At 42.3% G+C, this 16,798-nt stretch overlaps 1 protein-coding gene across 1 annotated transcript in view; it reads right to left on the reverse strand.

Moving 5' to 3' along the window:
• Positions 1 to 16,798, reverse strand: part of LOC139159526 (tigger transposable element-derived protein 1-like) — a 51,922-nt gene that overhangs the window by 29,396 nt on the left and 5,728 nt on the right. The window contains exons 2-4 of the mRNA XM_070736837.1: positions 14,270 to 14,398; positions 12,378 to 12,616; positions 6,851 to 6,915 (exon numbers count right to left, since the gene is read on the reverse strand). Coding sequence (XP_070592938.1) covers positions 6,851 to 6,915; positions 12,378 to 12,616; positions 14,270 to 14,398 — 433 coding nt within the window. The remainder of the gene's footprint in view (positions 1 to 6,850; positions 6,916 to 12,377; positions 12,617 to 14,269; positions 14,399 to 16,798) is intronic.

Consider the following 16,798-nt stretch of genomic DNA (forward strand, 5'->3'; position numbering starts at 1 on the left):
TAGTGACTCAACTTATGACTGCGGTACCTTAACAACTGATATTCAGATCCTTATTATAGTTGTAAATTTTGGACTACTGACCGTCCTATTTCATTAGTATTTCATTATCCTATTAGATTTCTTTGTGCCTTTGTTTCTTTAGTGTTATGCAGCTTAGCTATTTATCATTGTTGTATCTTCTTGCTGTGAGATTCCGGATGCTGCGCATGTGGAGCAACCGTAATCTCGTGCGCAGACGTTCTTCCAGCAGCAAAAATTCTGTGCATGCATGGAATCAAAACCCGTGATTTTAGCTGCCAGAATTGCTTAGGTTGTGCGTGCATTGCGCCTGCAAGACCGGCGGCAGTGGACCGAGACTACGCACTCCATTGCCGCTGCCGGAATAGCGTTTCCAACCATTCTGGGTCCTGCCCATCCCTACGTAGTGCAGTCTCCTGGAGTTCTGCATTCCCTGCAGGCTTTTCACAGCCAACTACCAACTCACCTCTGGAGGTGCCTGGAGCTGGTTCTTCCTCCTTCTGTTGCAGCTCCTGGGGAAGGAAGGAAAGGCTGTTATTTGTACCAGTTTGCTCTTTCTGTACTTGCCCTCTGCTCTTCCCATGTAGCATATTGGACTCCTTCCTATCTGAGGGGCTCGTCTTCTGGCATTGTTTTGATGCTTTTCTTGGGGTTTTCTTACTAAGGATACTGGAGGAGGCTGCCATTTCCTTCTCCAGTAGACCACATTGTGCCAGCATCCCCCACTAGGACCTGTCTGATTGGGTGGCCCTGCACAGCATAGCTCATTGCTTCATTGAGCTTCGCAAGGCAAGGCATTGATCCCTGAAGAGGGTAGAATACATACCTCTAATTCCTGGAGGAGGCGCTCCAAGCTGTCCGGGGTGTTTCCCTCCAGGCTGCCCAAATTCGCCGGACTGTTCTCTGGAGAATCCTGTGGACGACAATGATCCCATTCTAAATTACCAATCTCATTACTAGGAAGAATTGCCACAATAAAAATGACCATATTACCCAAATTTCTATATTACTTCCAAACAATCCCAATTAAATTAGAAGGAACCTTTAAAAAAAAAATAGACAAATTAATATCCAAATTTATATGGCAAATGAAGAGACCAGAATTAGACTTAAATGGACACAAGATAGCCCTATGCAAGGCGGACTTGGCTTACCCGACTTCAAACTCTATTACCGAGCAGCAGCCCTAACATGGGTTAAAGAGTGGATACAACTTCAAACTACGAGACTACTAGCTTTGGAAGGATATGATATCCAGTCCGGATGGCACAGTTTCATTTGGGACAGCAAATCTACTACACACTCATATTTTAAACACCATCTGATAAGGAAGTCATTAATAGACAACTGGAACTTAATTAGGAAGCAACATTATTTTAAAATACCACTATGGTTCTCAAGCATAGAAGCAATAATTTACCCAAACACTATAAGTCGACAAAAACTATTAAACTATTCACAGTTATTAAATAAAGACTCAAAATTAAAAACACGAACACAGTTAAATGAAGAAGGAATAAAAGTGGATTGGTGGTGTTATCACCAAATATCATCTAGATTCCATGTAGACATAAAGAAATATGGAATACAGAAAAACTACACTCCATTAGATAAAATCTTATCAGGGCCCCACAAGAAATCAATTGCAAACATTTACAAAATACTCCAAGAACACCAAAACGTGGAAGAAATAGTAAAAGGGAATATGATTGCTTGGGCAAAGAATATAGGTCACACAATACAATTGTACCAATGGGAAAAAATATGGCATACCAATTACAAAATCACAAAATCCACCGCATACAAAGAAAATGCAATAAAAATGTTTTATAGATGGCATGTGCCCCCTGAAAGGCTAGCAAAAATGTACACCAACCTCAAGCCTAACTGTTGGAAGTGTGGTGAGAAGCAAGGTTCATATTTTCATATGTGGTGAACCTGCAGACAAGTTAAAGGAATCTGGCACAAACTTCAGAAATGGATAAAGGAAATAACTAAGATTGAACTAGAAATGAAACCTGAAATATTTTTGCTTGGCATTATTGAAAATCAGATGAATAAGGAACATTATTACCTAATACAACATCTAATAACATCAACGAGAATAGCTATCGCACAATTTTGGAAGAATGAAAACATGCCAAATGAAAGGAATTTAATAAAAAAAAATGTTACATTGTGCTGAAGCAGATAAACTAACAATGGAACTAAAAGAAAAAGAAAAAACAAAATACTACCAAATATGGGAATAATTTTACATTTGGTTAAATAAAAGAACACCCCTTTATAGTGCTGCGAGATAAAGAAAAAACTTAAAGAAGAATCTTTTTTTAAAAAGTCAATACAGTGGTCCCCCGAGTTTCGCGATCCGAAGTGTGGAATCAGAAGTGTGGAAAGTGTTCTCACTGAGAGTTAGCAACTTGAGAGGGCAAAAAAACCAGGTTCAAATCGGACTTGGAAATCAGAAGTGACAGAACGACTCGTGCCCCAAGAAAGCCGGTGACAGGGGCGAATCGGGCGGGCGGGGGTAGCGGCGAGGAGCCCGGAGACGCTGGGGGGGGGTGGCCGGCATGAAAAATAACCATTGCCAGCCTCCGAACTGCCGTCGCCACACCATCTGTGCATGCGCGGCCATGGAAAACAGGACACGCTTGCGCAGTTGGTGTTTTTACTTCCGTGCCGCTCATCGCGAGGTTACGATTATCGCGAGGGGTCTTGGAACGGAACCCTCGCGATAATCGGGGGACCACTGTATAGTTTTTTGCTTGGTTTATTTGATAAGAACTTACGACATAAGAATTCAACTATAACAACATACAACTCAAACCACTGGTCTTAACACCGCCAAGAATTTTTTTTTTTAAAAAAAGAGAGGACGCTGTCAACAATCTCTACTACAGGAGAAGAGAAGAAATATATTTCTTGCTTGTTTTTTCTGTTCTCTGTATTTTATGTAAATGTACTGTTTGTCGTTATTGTCTTATTATATATACAGTGGTACCACGGTACTCGACCACAATTCGTTCCAAAAGTGTGGTCGAGAACCGATTTGGTCGAGTACCAAATTTATTTATCTCATAGGAAATAATGGAAATGGATTTAATTGGTTCCCAGCCAATGTTAACTCTCTGAGAACCAATTAAATCTATTTTCTTTATTTCCAATGGGATAAATAAATTCGGTACTCCAAGCTGCAGGAAGGGTGGGGGCTGCTGCAATCCCGGCAGCTTCGGGGGGCTGCTTTCCTCATTGCTTCCTCTTATTATATGTATGCAGCTGCAAAAACTTTCTCCTTCCCGGCGCTGCCGTTGCAGCCGCCGGGAAGGAGAAAGTTTTTGCAGCTGCTTACAGGTAATAAGAGGAAGCAATGAGGAAAGGAGCCCCGCGAAGCTGCCGGGATTGCAGCAGCCCCCGGCGGTAACATTTCGGATAATGAACAAAATTTTCTCTGGCTGTTTGGTATCTGAATTTTTGTTCAGATACTGAAGCAAATTTTTGCCGAAAATTTTGTTCGTTATCCGAAATGTACGAGAACCAAAGCGTTCGAGTACCGAGGTACCACTGTATGTAAATAAAAATTATTTTTTTTTTAAAAAAAAGAATACATACCTCTAATTCCTGGATGAGGCGTTCCAAGCTGTCCGGGGTGTCTTCGTCCAGGCTGCCCAAATCAGTGAAACTGTCCTGAGAATCCTGTGGACGACAATAATCCCATTCTCCATTAAGGACACCAGTCCCTGCTGATTTGTGGCAAAGGAGCCATTGGCACCAGAGCTTGGGAGCATGTGGCTAACCTAAGTACCATCTCCCAAGGGCCGGGTGTCCCCCTGCTCCGCTGCCCAGAACGCTCCAGCACCGCTCGGTCAGGGTAGGAGAACTAACTAGGGGGACTCCACCCCTCCCCAACTGAGAAGACTTTGTCTTACTTACCCAAGGGCTGGAGGATCCCAAAAATGAGGCCAGGTCCAGGCTGCTCCCTGACCCCATTTGAGCTGTCATCGAATCCTGCAAATGAAGATACGGAGGCTAAATCCTAAGCTTTCTGCGTCCCAGTAAGATTGAGAAAGGACAGGGTGCATCAGGCCCTATGGGCCAACAGCAAGCCTTAAGGTTAGGGCGATGCCTTCAGTCCTGATGGGAGGGGGAGAAAGCTTTTGCAAGCCTTAAGCTTAGAAGGATATCTACCATAATTTCTCCCCCTCCCATCAGGAGTCAAGGCATCGCCCTAACCCTCTCACCCTCTGCCCCCCTGCCAAAGGTTTCTTACCTCCGAGGGCTCTCGCTGCCAGATCGTATAGGTCGTCTCTCTGGGGGAAGAAAACAAAGGGGAGAAAGATCAAAAGCAGCCATGGCCCATTTTGCAAAAGTGGCCATGTAGACGCTCCAAGAGCCCTTCCAGCTGGCCTGCCAAGGGGTTTGGCTTGCCAGTGGGACTGCCCTGTGTCACCTGTCCTATGACACAAGCAGCAGCAGCAGAAGCAGAGACGCCTCCCCTCTGCACGTTTTTTTACCTACCCTGAACCCTGGCTGTATTCTCCATCTTGTGGCTCCTGAAATAAGAAGGCAAATATTATATCTATTGGCATAATTTCTTGGCAGGATGTCTGCCATTACAGTGGGGAGGGGGTCTTACCAGTGGCCTTACCAGTTCCTTAATAGAGGAGAGCCCTGGAGTCCACCTTCTGGGGATCTCCATCCTGGGGAGAGAACGAAGGGCCTGAGTCATTCTTCTGTTAGCCAAAGTAGAGGCAGAGGGTAGAGATGCCTCCCCTCTTGTAAACCTTACTCCTAGCCACCTTCTTGGGGGCTTCAGAGTCCCTCGGATGAGAGGACACTCACCCCACAAAGGGCAGGTCCCTGCCAGACTTCGATGTATTTGGGGTCCTGGCAGCCCCAGCCATCGATACCTGCAAGTAAAAAAAAAATCCAAAGAGGTCTTCTTCAGTTTTCTAGGCTGGCCAAGTTCCCCCCAGTGGGATTTTCACCCTTCCCCCACCCAGATTTGAGGAATGGCCACCCACTGGCCACGTTGCAGAAGCGTACTTACTCCAGGAGGTGTCTCTTCTCCTCCTCTTCCTCCTCCTTCAGTCCTGCCCAAAAGAAGAAGGTGGCATGTCAAAAACATCCATCTCTAGCTGAGCCTCTCCTTTCTCAGCCTGGCCTGTCAGCCTGCCCATCTTTTTGCCCCTGAAGGCCCCTCTGCACAGAAAGTCATTTTGGGGAGAGGATCTTACAGACTCTGCAGACCTTCAGCGGTGCCTAGGGATGGGCAGCAACCACTTTCAGCTGGAAAACTCCCTCATTGTCCAGGTTTACTGCCTTATAAATAAAGTACAGGCTGGAGTGGGAGCGCTGGAGGTGATTGCTTTTTTTCCACAGTTGTCCATGAGAGGCAGAGAATTGCAAAGCAACAGCCATCCCCCTCACAGGCCCATCCAAACGGAGATGCTGCCATTGTCCAAGTTTATTTCCCTCCTGACCCTCGCCTGCCACCGCCGCTCTCCTACAGCCGCTCATGGACAACTGCGCTCGGCGAGCCGCTGGGGATTTGGAAACACCAGGGATTTGGTGGCACCTTTTAAATAAAGTAAAGTCCTGATTTTCCTTTCTCTCGACTGCCCAGAGTGAATGAAACATTTCGCTTCTCAGGGTGCTGGGACGAGGATTCTTCTCCCTCTGCTACTAATCCATTTGAACACTTTTAATTATTCAAGTTTTTCAAGTTTTTTCTTACAATGCTTATAAACTCTTAGTTCTCGTTATAATCCATAGAACTATTTCTTTTTTTAATGGTAATTTTATTTAAGATTACAATTTTACAACAAAGTAACAAATCAATATGTTTTACAGAACTGAAGAAGTTTCCTTCAATCCTTACTGAAAGAAGTTACTAAGGACAAACTTTAAGGAATAAATAGCGAAAGAGTATTAAATTTTTTATTTTAAAAAGTTTCAAATGCCTATTGGTTCAGATAAATTTTAAATAACATTTTGGAGTTAATTATAAAGACCCATTCTCATAGGAAAATATAATTTTTAATTATTTAAAAAATAAAAAAGTCTAAAATTTGGGCATTAAAGGAAAATAGATGAAATATTACAATTATAAAAAACCACTCACCCTCAAATTATAAATGTAGAATGAAGCAAAATATTTTAACATTGCACATACTAAAAATATTTTGAACAATGAACCTAGAAATTAACTTTAAGAGTTTCTTCCTCTACAGATACACTACTTTGTAAATTGTTACTTTGTTGCAAATTGTAATCTTAAATGAAATTACCATTAAAAAAAGAAATAGTTCTACGGTTTATAATGAGAACTAAGAGTTTATAAGCATTGTAAGAAAAAAACTAGAAAAAATTGAATAATTAAAAGTGTTCAAATGGATTAGTAGCAATTCTTAAATATCTGATTTGCAAACCGATGGAAAAAAGTATAATTCAAAGATTCCTAACAACTGAAAAACCCTTAACTGGGTGCTGACTCTGGCTTCATCCTGACCATCTGCACCCTCACGCAATGTCCTTAGGACAGTGGTTCCCAACCTTTCTTTGACCATACCCCACCTAAGCATCTCTAAAATTGTGACCCCCCCCTGACATATAATTGTTACTATTCAAAAGTGAACTCCTCAGCCAAAGGAAGCGTAAAAGGCCATTAACTTGGTTTAAACAAGGTTCCAATCGCTCCCATTAAAAATCAAATTGCCCCCCTGTAGGGCGTGGGCCCCACGTTGGGAACCATGGCCTTAGTAAAAATTTTGGCTGCCCTATCCTGGTGTTGTCCCACCATGGCCAGGGTTTAAGGAGAAGGGGGAGGTGGTACCTGGGAATGGCTTCATCTTCTCCTGTGCAGCAGCAAAATCTTCTTCGCAAATATTTCCAAAATCTCTGTGAAATAAAATAGACATGTTAAAAGAGTTGGGAAGCATGAACTTCCTCCCCTACTGCGAGATTCCTCCCATTTGAGATATCAACACTTACCCTGCAGCACTTTCTGGCTGCCATGCTGAGACTTCACCCGGTTAGAATGCTCTGGGGAGGGGCTTATCAGGGCAACTGACAACCAGGTTCCCTTGGCAACAGGTAAACAATAGCCATTGTCTATGTCTACACAAGTGGGGCAGCTCACCTGGGTCTAGGGAAGGCCAGTGGCTGACTCTTTTGGTGACCTTTGGCCTCTGCATTTCCTGTGGGTAGTTGTCTGTTCATGAACAACAGGGAAGTACCATCATTGTGGCACAAAGCACAGAGGGCATCATGGCATCCTAGGGCGGAATCGACTTTTAGTCCAACTCTCTCTCTCCACTTATATTATGAGTTATGGGGGCTGCGTATCCCTACATCTATGGTTACATAATTGCAATTAGATGCTCGGCAATTGTCTTACATTGGTCACTGTTTGCATCCTTCTGGAATCCATGTGATGCCTCGATTTAGGACTGCAACAACTTACAAATGTAATTCTGGCTTCAATTGCAGTCTTAAGTTGAGGATTACTGTTACTGATAATGGGACTTTACATTAGAGAGATTCTGTACTGAAATACATTCACTGCCCTAATATATAGAGAGAGACAGTTCTTCTTTCCTCAGGAATGGACTTGGTAGTAGCAAATATATTCTATTTTAAATTTCCAAATATACACTAGGAACAAAATAAAAATAAAAATAGACACCCAGTTTAAAGTAACCAGTTTCCCAACTTGTACAAAATCAGATACAATGAAATATGAAAGCACACGCTTCACGGAAACTGAACAATTTCTGACTTTCTTTTAAATCCAATTTTGCATTTTTGGTTCTAAAATATCCATTGTATCATATCGCTATAGTTTTTATTCTTCCTGTAATGGGAGAATTCAAAATATTGGAAACAGGATTAGGTAGACATAGGACAAGTAGTCATTAGGCTTCATTTAGAGTTCATTTAGTGACTGTTGAAAGTTACAATGGCACTGAAAATAGGAACTTATGACCACTTTTCAAACTTATGACCTTTGTATCAATCCCTTGATCATGTAATCAAATTGAGATGTTTGGCAATTGGTTCATACTTATGACCACTGCTGTGTCCCAAGTTCATATAAAGCCCTTCATGGCATAGGACCAGATTATCTCCGAGACCGCCTTCTGCCGCACGAATCCCAGCGACCGGTGAGATCCCACAGAGTTGGCCTCCTTAGGATCCCGTTAACCAAACCATGTCGGCTGGTGGGACCTAGGGGAAGAGTCTTCTCTGTGGGAGCCCCGACCCTCTAGAATCAGCTCCCCCCAGAGATTCTCACTGCCTCCACCCTCCTTGCCTTCCAAAAGAGCTTAAAAACTCATCTTTGCCGCCAGGCTTGGGACATTTACATCTTCCCCCTGATCAATGAATGTTTCAAGTATGAGTGTTGAATAATTGGTTTGATAGGTTTTACTTTCTTTTAATAGAATTTAATGGTTGTTTTTAATGTAGTATTAATTGGATTTATATGATTGTTCTGGTTTTTGTAAATGCTGTGAGCTGCCTCGAGTCCTTGGAGAGGGGCGGCATACAAATCCAATTAAATAAATAAATAAATAAATCTGATCATCTACTGCAACCGTTTGAAAAGCAAAATCAATGCTGAAGCCAAATTCATTTAACGACCATGTTAATAACTTATCACATACAGTTAACAACAATGGCCAAAAAAAGGTAGTAAAATGTGTCAAAACTCACTTAACAAATGTCTCACTTAAGAGCTGAAAGTTTGGGATCAATCCTGGTCATAAGTCGAGAACCATCTTTATAGCCCACGGACCAGCACTGACCAATCCGGTTTTGTGACATTATTGTAATGGCACCAGCGAGTGGCTACCGGTTCTTGTGAACTAGTCCGAAGTGGGAGAAACCCAGTTGGCGATAAAATACCAAGGCAAAACAAGGCAAGGCAACAGGAAGAAATGGTTACACCGGATATTTCTATTTGGGAGCAAATGTTATTTATTTAGCCTGCTCTGTGTCATATACATTTATTTATTTATTTATTTAGACTGGTCTATATCATATACATGGCATATACATGGACATTCTAATTTTTTAAGTTTCACCTGTAGCATCACATGATACTAGATTAGAGTTAGACCAGCTGGACATGCAAATCTAGATTCTCAATACAAAGTTATGGGCTTTCTTAACTTAATTTTGATTTTTCATATTATCTGGGCTTAGTAGTCAAAATCTTTTCAAAACCAGTTTCTGTGAAAATTTGATGGGCTTAAAAGACCATACATTTAAAGACCATACATTTCATTAGGGGTTTAACGTAGATTTGCCTGCTCCATCTTATTCTTACTAATTGAAAGTTCTAGGTTCATACAGAGGGACCCAGGTGCTCAGTGAGGAGTTCAGAACCTTTTTGGACAGGCATTTAAACTAGGTAAAGGGGACAGAGATGTAACTGATGTGGATGATTTCTGTTCCCGATCAATGATGATAAATCAGTTGCTTGAAGTTTATGAAAAGAGAGTTGTAAATAAAATAGATGTAGTTGTTGATGATAAGGGGAAAACTAATAATGATAATAATGTTCTTAGGGTAATGTGCACGAATGCTCGAAGCTTGAGCAACAAGCTCTGTGAGTTAATGGCCATAATTAGTGTTGGGCGAACCGAAATCGCAAAGTTCGGGTTCGTACCAAACTTTGCGAAATTCGGTATGCCGAACCCAAACCCGAACTTTTCCAAAGGTTCGGCAAAAGTTCGGGTTCAGGTTCAGGAGAATGCCAAGAAGCACCACTAGCCAGCTGTCACCTTCCCAGAAGAGCCGGGGAGCTGTCGGCCAGTCAGGAGGTGCAAACGGAGGTGGGGAATCCCAATAGGGGATTCCAGGGGTGGAGGTTTGACATCACGGAGACATCATTCCTGGAGTCCCCGTTTCGGCCGCCCAGGAAAGACGTCTCCGTGATGTCAAAGCTCCACCCCTGGAATCCCCTATTGGGATTTCCCACCTCCGTTTGCGCCTCTTGACCGGCCGACAGCTACCCGGCTCTTCTGGGAAGGTGAAAAATATTCTAGTCTGTGCAGTCAAAGCAAGCCTGTAGCTTCAATTTTGCCTCTTCAATCCAAGTCTTTACTGATTTAATTGTTGGTTTTGTGGCTTTAAATCTTTGTAAGCAGATAGAAAATGCATCATGCGATGATCAGAATGGCTCACAGCTGCTCTTGGTTTTTTATGGAAATTGGGTTTTGGAAGGCTGACACCTAGAGTTAAAACCTAATGGTTATCTGTAATTTACTAAGCATATCTCTCCTCAATGCAGCAGCCACATTGATTCTGTTGTAGTTCCACCCTTTGATTTTCTGTTAATTGTTCTTTCTGACCTCTTTAGCCATTCATTTCCTCCTTGTCCCTGAAAACCCCCTCTAAATCCTCCTCACCTACCTCTTTCACAAAAACCTCTATCACTGCACTATTTTGATGAAAGACTTGAGCAAGAACCCAATTCTTCTCTCCTTCTGTTTGGTCCTTTCTGAACTTTTATTTCTATTACTCTTTTCATCCTGTACATCAATGACCTCTGCGATAATATCGCAAGCAACTGTGTGCTTTTTGCCGACGATGTGAAACTTTTCAACACCACTGACAACACACTCACTCTCCAAAAAGACCTCGACTTTGTCTCAGATTGGTCTAACACCTGGCAACTTCAAATATCAACCAACAAATGCTCTACCCTCCACATCGGCAAAAAGAATCCAAACCACATATATGAACTGAATAAACAAATTCTCTCAGCCAACCCACACTCAGTAAAAGACCCTGTAATACTAAAAACAAATGACCTAAGTGCTAAAGCCCACTGCAACAATATCGCCGAAAAGGCTTCCAGAGTTGTTAACCTGATCCTACGTAGCTTCTGCTCTGGCAATCTCTCACTACTGACTAGAGCCTACAAAACCTATGCCAGACCCATTCTCGAATACAGCTCATCTGTCTGGAACCCACACCACATCTCAGACATCAACACTCTCTAAAACGTCCAAAGGTATTTCACCAGAAGAGCCCTTCACTCCTCCACTCGAAACAGAATACCCTACGAAAATAGACTAACTATCCTGGATCTTGAAAGCTTAGAACTGCGGCACCTAAAACACGATTTAAATATTGCCCACAAGATCATATGCTGCAACGTCCTTCCGGTCAACGACTACTTCAGCTTCAACAGCAACAACACAAGAGCACACAACAGATTCAAACTTAATATTAACCGCTCCAAACTTGACTGTAAAAAATATGACTTTAACAATCGAGTTGTCGAAGCGTGGAACTCATTGCCGGACTCAGTGGTGTCAGCCCCCAGCCCCCAACATTTCTCCCTAAGACTCTCCACGATTGACCTCTCCAGGTTCCTAAGAGGCCAGTAAGGGGCATACATAAGTGCACTGATGTGCCTATCGTCCCCTGTCCAATTGTCTTTCCTTATCTCATATATCATATATTTTCTCTCCATTCCTTCTACTTCTCTTCTTTCTTACTTTCTATCTTTATTTATATTACTTAATGTCTATTCTATTTCATATGTATTGTATATTGGACAAAGAATAAATAAATATTAGTATGTTTAATAAGCTATGTCTAGTAATTCTGAGATTGGGCGCAGCAGGAGGCAAGTCTAACATCAGTGAACCTTTATAAAAAGGAATTAAACTATTTTTGGGCAGTTAGGTTTTTGATAGAGCTGCATACGTGCAGAGAAACTGATCCTTGTGAGAGACTTCTTTTGAAGTTGCCTGCAAGAATGAATCAAACAACCTATCTAACCTCTAAAATGGAATATAATAAATTGCAACCTTCAAGAACCAGATCAAATACTAGAACCCGCTATTTCAAGCCACTTACACATTGCCACATCACAGCTGTTTAATTGCAATTTTATTTGTGTAAACAAATGTACAATTGCCTCTCACTTATTAAAAACTTCGATCTCTATAGTAATTAAAATTCTTAAGTTATACAGTTGAGTATTTGGCTAGTAGTCAACATAAAGTACACTTACAACTATATAATATTAAAAGAATCATGCATAATATGGAAGTGGCTAATAATTACTTTTAAAAGGTCAATCCATTTACTAATTTCTCTCATTTTCTAAGAGCCCAGCCACCTAAGTCTTGTCCAAGGAATGCATCGGAAGACCCCAGTTCTCAATATTATTAATAGGAAGAATTGATATATGTTATTTGTTTCATAAATTATTAAGAGTAAAGAACTAATATACGTTATTATGTTTTATGGATTCCTCTGCTGAATATTCAGCAGGACAATAGGGTCCCTCTACCCATGGCTGACAAGTGTATTTAGCTATATATTCCATGACTTCAAACAGAGCCTTCCTGGCCTTGTTAATTTTCTCTGTGGTCTCTTTCATGAAGCCACTGGGAAGATCCTGGAAGGATGTGGCAGTAGAGAGGACAGCTTGTAGCTCTGTTAAATCACACTGAGCCTGTTGGACTTTTTGTTGAAGATGTTCAGGAAGGCTCTGCAGGTTGGTTAAGACATTCTGGCAGACCTCCTGCATCTTCTGTGCAACAGTGTAAGATGTGGCTAGAGAATGGGATTCCATCTGTTATGAAAAAAATGAACAAAAAGATCTGTTAATTGAACATCATAGGTGTTCATCTATGGCAGGGGTAGGCAAAGTTGGCTCTTCTATGACTTATGGACTTCAACTCCCAGAATTCCTGAGCCAATCATGCTAGCTCAGGCATTCTGGGAGTTGAAGTCTACATGTCATAGAAGAGCCAACTTTGCCTACCCCTGATCTATGGGATTATCTGAAGGGAGGGAGGGGGTGGGGAGAGAGATTGACAGACGGACATAGGGCAACTGAATATTCTTGTTTATGCATGGAGACACCATTGTTGATTGCTGTTCCCTTGATTTCAGCCATGCAGTACATGCCAGGTGGCAGAATTCAAATCTCCTCCCTCTTTTCTTCCTCAAACAATTTTCTGTATGTTGTGTATGTTCTATAAAGGATCTTAGACCCAGCTCTTCATCTCAGCCTTTTCATATATCCTGAGAAACACACCAACTCTCTTCTGGTTCTGGGAATAATTTTTGCATAAATATATAGTTTGTTTAATAATGTTGCAACATCCAATTTGCGTCAGCCACTGGGGATAAAGATTTAGTCCAGTGTTGGCGAAACGTTTTTGATCCGGGTGCCAAAAGGATGCGCTTGCGGGTGATAGGGCGTGTGTGTGTACCCACATCTGTAATGCAATGCTCTCCCCCACCGCATGCACACAACCCCCCCTGCGCTGCCCTTCCACATATGCGGACAGGCCTCACTGAAGCCTCCGGACTTCCAATAAGCTTTTAGGGCCTTTTTTTGCCCTTGCCCAGGGTTCAGAAAAGCCTCCTGAAGCCTGGAGATGGCAAAAAAACAGGCCAGGAGGCTTTGTTCCAGTTTTTGCTGGAGCAAAATGGCTTCAGGAGGCTTTCCTGAACTCTGGGGAGAGCAAAAACGGCCATAAAGAAGGCACGAATCCCAGCGGCCAATTAGGTCCCACAGAGGTGGCCTTCTCCAGGTCCCGTCGACCAAACAATGTCGGCTGGCAGGACCCAGGGGCAGAGCCTTCTCTGTGGTGGCCCCGGCCCTCTGGAATCAACTCCCTCTAGAGATTCGACCAGCCCTCACTCTCCTCGCCTTCCATAAAATGTTGAAGACCCACTTTTGTCACCAGGTGTGGACATAATTACCACCTTTCCCCCTCTTTTTAATTATGTTTTTGGCCTTACTGTATGATAGAGTAGGTTGAATGTGTGTGATTGCATAGTTAGGGATTTTATTATGTTATTAATACTTGCTTAAATTGATTTAATTTTTATTATTGGATTTGTAATGTATTGTACTACTGTTATGCTGTGAGCCGCCTCGAGTCTTCGGAGGGGGTGGCAGACAAATCTGATAAAGTATAAACTATAACTAAACTATAAATATCAGCGGACCAGCAGGCCCGAGCTGACAGAGGGCAATGCCTCACGTGCCGTCAGAAATGGCTTCGCATGCCACCACATGTGCCATAGGTTCGCCATCCTTGATTTAATCTATTTAATAATGAATAATAATTACCAAATAAATCATAATTGTCTAGGTTTACCCAGTATGCCTAACCACAAACCATGGTCAAGGCAGAATCTTCACTGAGCAATGGCCATTCCCTATTTTTTTAATATCTTCAAAAGATGAATCATTCTCATGCTGAGATACCTCTGTCTGATTGGCTCCATTGCTCTGATCCTGCTTAGGTTCTCCTTTGTACCATTCCTTCCACATTTGGTACATTTTTTCGTGACCTCTGTGAATTTTGTAGTCCAATTCCTCCTTGGTATATTTTAGCTACAAAAAAGCAGAAAAAAAAAGGAAAAGGGAAAGAAAAAAATCATGCACTCAAGCCTAGTGTTTTGCGTTTGGCCTCATAACTACAGTTTTGGCTCAAAGGCCAGAGCTATACATTCCCTACTCTTATCATAAGAGCCACAGCGGCACAGTGGTTAGAATCTAGAACTGCAGGCTATTTCTGACGGCTGCTTGCGAAGCTGGTAAAATGAGGACCTAGTTTTTTGCGGGGCAAAATTCTGAGGGTAGTAATAGCTATTGCTATCTTCAATTATTTAGAAAAATCTCTTAAGGAACTTCCATCAAGTTTATTCAGGAAGTATAGGTAGCCCTTGACCTATAACTATTCATTTTGTGACTGTTCAAAGTTACTGAAAGTCAGAAATTACTCTGTTTTTTCTTGTTATTCTGCATTATTTTGACTTTTTTCTGAACCATTCTTTCCTAGTCATTCTATGCTTCTGTAATACTTTTTCTTTCTTTATATATGATCTCTTATTGAAATGTAATAGTTTTCTTTAAAAAAAAGAAAATATTTTCCCCCAACAGACAAAATAAAAAAGAACCAGTGCACAATCAGCTGGGCATTTTTTCTTCATTATATAATTGCTGTAGCCTTTCGCATTAGCATTAATAAACAAGGCTCATTTTGGCCTGGGAACCTCAGAGGGCATTGCTAGTGATCTTCTAACATGACCAAAGTAGTTGTAGTGCATATTTGTGTGTGTGTGTGGGGGGGGGGAAGGTTACTATTGGACAGAGGATTAAAGGAACAAATTGGAACTTCAAGCTTTGCAGATGTTTAAAGCATCCACCTCACCTTTTAAAATTCCTCCAGTGAGAGAAAATACTTAAATCTCTTTCAGCTTTGGATATTCCATTCCTCAAGCCCCATAAATGACCCCCCCCCCAAATTGGCATATGTCCACTGGCCTGCCAAGGGGTTTGGCCTGCCAGTGGGACTGCCCTGTGTCACCTGTCCTATGACACAAGCAGCAGCAGCAGAAGTAGAGACGCCTCCCCTCTGCACGTTTTTTTACCTACCCTGAACACTGGCTGCTTTCTCCATCTTGTGGCTCCTGAAATGAGAATGCAAATATTATATCTATTGCCATAATTTCTTGGCAGGATGTCTGCCATTATAGTAGGGAGGGGGTCTTACCAGTGGCCTTACCATTTCCTTAATGGACTCCACAATAGGGGAGAGCCCTGGAGTCCATTTGGTTGGGATCACCATCCTGGGGAGAGAACGAAGGGCCTGGCATTCAGGTAGGGCAACAACCAAGGACTGTCCAAACAGCCCAGCCACCAATATTGGATCCTAACAACATTCAAAATATTATTGCCCAATATTATATAACAGTGTATGGCTGCTTTTCAGCAAATGGCTGTTTTTCCACTCTACATGGTGATTACCTGAGCTTGCTCTAGTCACCCACAAAACCAGGCCCAGCCTCTGCTGAACCAGCCTTCTTTGCAACACAAATCTTTGGAGGATTAGAGGATCATAATTATTCAGATACCTCAGGTAATGAGAGCCAAGCCTCAGCAATGGAAGAGGCAGAGTGTCAGGATGAGGCCCTCTCTGCTGATGAAGCTTTACCAATAGAGCAGCCTACTCCTGCAGGCCTTTTTCCACCAGCCTTATTTAAATCACTTCTCCAGAAGGCTACGACTGCTTCTGGCCTGGCCACGCCTCCTATCACAGGAACTGGAAACAAAGCTTCTACTTCCATTCCATATATTGCTGAACAAGTCCAGGCAGTGGCCCTTATTCCAGCTCCTCAGCTGTTCATTGATAACATTCAGAAGCAGTTCACTGTTCCTGTGGCAGACTCAATACCTCCAACTTTTGACAAGAAGCATTTCAATGTAGCTCTTGAGCTAGCAAACTTGCTCAAGCCCCTAACTTATCACCTACAGTTAACAACAATGGCAAAAAAAAAAAGATAGTAAAATGGGGCAAAACTCACTTAACAAATGTCTCACTTAACAGCTGAAAGTTTGGGTTCAATTCTGGTCATAGGTTGAGAACCACCTCTATAACTCATAGTAGCTTTCCTAGGGCTAAGATTCCAGGCTTTCCCTCCCATCTGTCCATCCACTCCCAGCTCCCAAATTTCCAACTTCTCTTCCCTCCAAGAATATAAACAGGAAGGAGTACCCCTGTGTTATTGATTGATGGTTATAAGAGCCAATCAGCATTCACTGAATTTGTGGGTAATAGGAAATGGCCTTTCCCAACACAAGGCCTCCAAATCAGGCCTGAGATGAGAGATGTTGAGATGTGGTCCATGCTGTTTGTCCTCCTGTAATTCCCCCCAGGATGAGACAGCCAGTGTTTTCAATGGTTTGCATCAGGGGTAGGTTCCAACTTCCCTCGCTGCTGGTTCTCATGGG

Source organism: Erythrolamprus reginae, chromosome 2, assembly GCF_031021105.1.
Source record: "Erythrolamprus reginae isolate rEryReg1 chromosome 2, rEryReg1.hap1, whole genome shotgun sequence".
In the NCBI taxonomy this organism is placed as follows: domain Eukaryota; kingdom Metazoa; phylum Chordata; class Lepidosauria; order Squamata; family Dipsadidae; genus Erythrolamprus; species Erythrolamprus reginae.